This window comes from Vanessa tameamea, chromosome 23, assembly GCF_037043105.1.
Source record: "Vanessa tameamea isolate UH-Manoa-2023 chromosome 23, ilVanTame1 primary haplotype, whole genome shotgun sequence".
NCBI classification, from domain to species: domain Eukaryota; kingdom Metazoa; phylum Arthropoda; class Insecta; order Lepidoptera; family Nymphalidae; genus Vanessa; species Vanessa tameamea.
Genome location: NC_087331.1, coordinates 309,353 through 312,331, shown reverse-complemented (window position 1 = coordinate 312,331; position 2,979 = coordinate 309,353). Strand labels below are relative to the sequence as shown.

Below are 2,979 nucleotides of genomic sequence, written 5' to 3'. Positions count from 1 at the left end.
TCTACGCTTTGCCGACTGAAGATTATTTCTGAACTGGAAAATCGTAAAAATAACTTTAAAAACGACTTATTCCTAACTAGAATGATTGCTGTCCTCGCTTTGTGTTGCTTCCATACGATCTACGCGTATGGAGAGGGAGGTACTGTTATTTTATAACTAGCATCAACTATGTTTCGGCTCATATATGTATATTGTTAAATGAGTAAATACCAAATATGACATATATACCGTTATATGTCATATTTGGCGGTTGGACTTTATGTAGGCTCGATTAGGTACCAGCATCATCGGATATTCTAGCGTCAAACAGCAATATTTAGTATAGCTATGTCAAATAAATAAATAAATATTGGACAACATCACATACATTACTCAGATCCCAATGTAAGTAGTTAAAGCACTTGTGTTATGGAAAATCAGAAGTAACGACGGTACCACAAACACCCAGACCCAAGACAACATAGAAAACTAATGAACTTTTTCTACATCGACTCGGCCGGGTATCGAACCCAAGATCTCGGAGTGGCGTACCCATGAAAACCGGTGTACACACTACTCGACCATGGAGGTCGTCAATATGTTCCGCTTTGAAGGGTGAGTGAGCCAGTATAACCAAGCACAAGTACGTAACATCTTCGTTCCCAAGGTTGGTGGTGTTTTGGCGTCGTAGGGAATGGTTAATGGTTCTTACAGCGTCAATGATCATAAGGGTCGGTGACCACTTATCATCAGGTGGCATATTCCTTACTTCCTACCTATTAGATAAAAAAGACAAGTTTGTATATATTATTTTATTATGTATTAAATATATAAAAGTGATACTTCTAATAGTGTTCCTTTTTATTTTTCCGAATACCCCTGTGTTGGTAAATTATCTATTTATTTGACATATGTTTGCTCCAGAAACGGCTTATTAATTTGTTATAGACTTATCTTCAATGCAGGGTAACTATATCATTTTTCATTAGGATTCTTTATAGAGTCGTTCTGTAAGACAAAACTCGAAACTGTCGGCAAAATACCATCGTGAAATATCAGAAATTGGTATGTGATTTTGGCAGCAATAATAATAATATTCGAAAGAAACAGGCATCAAAATTGCATATCTTCGTAAGTAGGTTATCTGCAAATTTTTTACATTTAAGATGTATTTAGTCAAATCTATGTGGATCATAAGTTGATTTGTATAATGTCTGTAATTGAGGCGAGGTACGCCGAGGCACGCCGCTCTCCGGGACGCTGAGCTCCGTCGGTGGAGGCGGGGAGCACGCGCCGCCCATCTACCGGCCCGGCTCGCAGGCGTGGGTATTAACTATGAAGTATCTAACCGCAGTTATTCATACAATAATTAACAGAGTATCGAGTAATTAAGTCCATCATTACTTTATACGGTTGAGTCACTAATACGATTGTTTAACGGAAAATTATTGTTTAACGTTTGTTGTTACGGTTTTTAGACGTTTTTAGGTTTTGTGCAGATCTATAGATCGTCACGATCTCGGCGAATAGGTTATTGCACAGATGGGCAAATAATTTTATCTAATGGTTGAATAGGGAGTTGTAAATTACAATGACCCTAAGTTCTAAGTACCTGTTCGCTATCTTCCCTAAAATAAATGGAAAAAAGTAATGAAATAATAAATTAAAATAACAACATTTAATTACCTACAATATTACTCGGGTGTACCTTCCAAGCTGGAACACAGTAATACAAATGTTTAATACAGTACTGATGAGTGGCTAACTATATTTAGTTCCTCCATGACCATTAAAATCGTATATGCTCACACAGCTATGTGGTTTCACAATTCGTCAAACCAAAACCACCTCACCAATATTGGGAAGAGGAAACATCACAGTCTCTGGTCCCGGAAAACCGTAACTGCTTGCTCTGTGAGACGCAAGACTCGGGGGCTTGTAGAGCGATGCCATCCTGTGTTTACTGCGAGCCGACTGTGACTGCGCTTTGCGAGAGAAGTACTCCGTGTTTGCGATGTACAGGTTCGATTTTGAGATACCTATGGATAATTTATTTAACTATACCTAGGTCATCCAGTGCTACCTTATAGAGCCTCATTATTCATATTGGACTTAAAGCTTGGATCAGACCAATAAAAACTTATTGGTTTTTTGTGAGGGTTTTCCCAGAAGTTTGGTAGTTAGCATCGTTAGCAATCCAATGCCACGTAAAGCTGTTGGCCCTATGCCTGAACATCCTTCTGTCGTATGGGAGATTGTAGTTCCATTAGATTCTCGGAGCTGAGGAAAAATAGAGTTAACCTAAGTTTAATCTTAGGTACACATACATATTTGAGCATATAATATGTCCAGAGCAATTGGCTAATGTACATTGAGAAAGTCTGCCGTTACCAAAATTGTACAGGACGGCATCGTCCTAATATCATAGCAATTTAGATTATAGCTGTAATATACTCTAAGAGCCGAGTTAAGTGAGTGAATGGAATGAAGACATTATGTTTTTTAAAGTGGACTTTTCTTTGACAATTTGACTTACTGTGATCAATCGTGATGATTTCCTCAGTGATAAAGAATCCGTTCTTCAAATGCATCCCCGGTGAGAAGTACATGGACGAGTGCGACTCGTGCCGCTGTACAGACGGCCACGGGGGCTGGTGCACGAACCAATACTGCGAATTCCGGTCCCTACATCTGTACGCCCTGAAGTTATCTGATGGAGAGTTCTATTAAAGCTCTTTTTGTATTTGCACTTTTTTGTATTTCTCTAATCATATCTCTCTAAGCGCCATGATGGATGATGCTCATAATATTTTGCAGTCTATTTTAATTGCAATATTTTACTAAAGTAACCAACTGACAAAGTACATTTTACATTATTTATATATAGATTAAATATAATGTTGTTTGCTACTTTATTTTTACATTGTTTTAATTTATCCATATATGAATAATAAGAGCGTTTGTGTCATAAAGGATATTACAACACTAATGACTTTTTAG

General features: G+C 37.6%; 1 protein-coding gene across 1 annotated transcript; it reads left to right on the top strand.

Moving 5' to 3' along the window:
* On the top strand, nt 1-2,722 carry LOC135193980 (uncharacterized). Its single transcript, XM_064218692.1, has 4 exons — nt 1-139; nt 1,205-1,301; nt 1,793-2,001; nt 2,543-2,722. The coding sequence occupies exons 1-4, from the start codon at nt 82-84 to the stop codon at nt 2,707-2,709; spliced, it is 531 nt and encodes a 176-aa protein (XP_064074762.1). The 5' UTR covers nt 1-81; the 3' UTR covers nt 2,710-2,722.
* Nucleotides 2,723-2,979: the final 257 nt, after the last annotated feature.

What these genes read in the sequence shown, in the direction of transcription:
- LOC135193980 (XM_064218692.1), top strand. Translation starts at nt 82, where the DNA reads ATGATTGCTGTCCTCGCTTTGTGTTGCTTCCATACGATCTACGCGTAT. An exon ending in TACCGGCCCGGCTCGCAGGC is followed by an intron (nt 1,302 to 1,792) that starts GTGGGTATTAAC and finishes ATGCTCACACAG; the next exon opens with CTATGTGGTTTCACAATTCG. An exon ending in TCCGTGTTTGCGATGTACAG is followed by an intron (nt 2,002 to 2,542) that starts GTTCGATTTTGA and finishes TGATTTCCTCAG; the next exon opens with TGATAAAGAATCCGTTCTTC.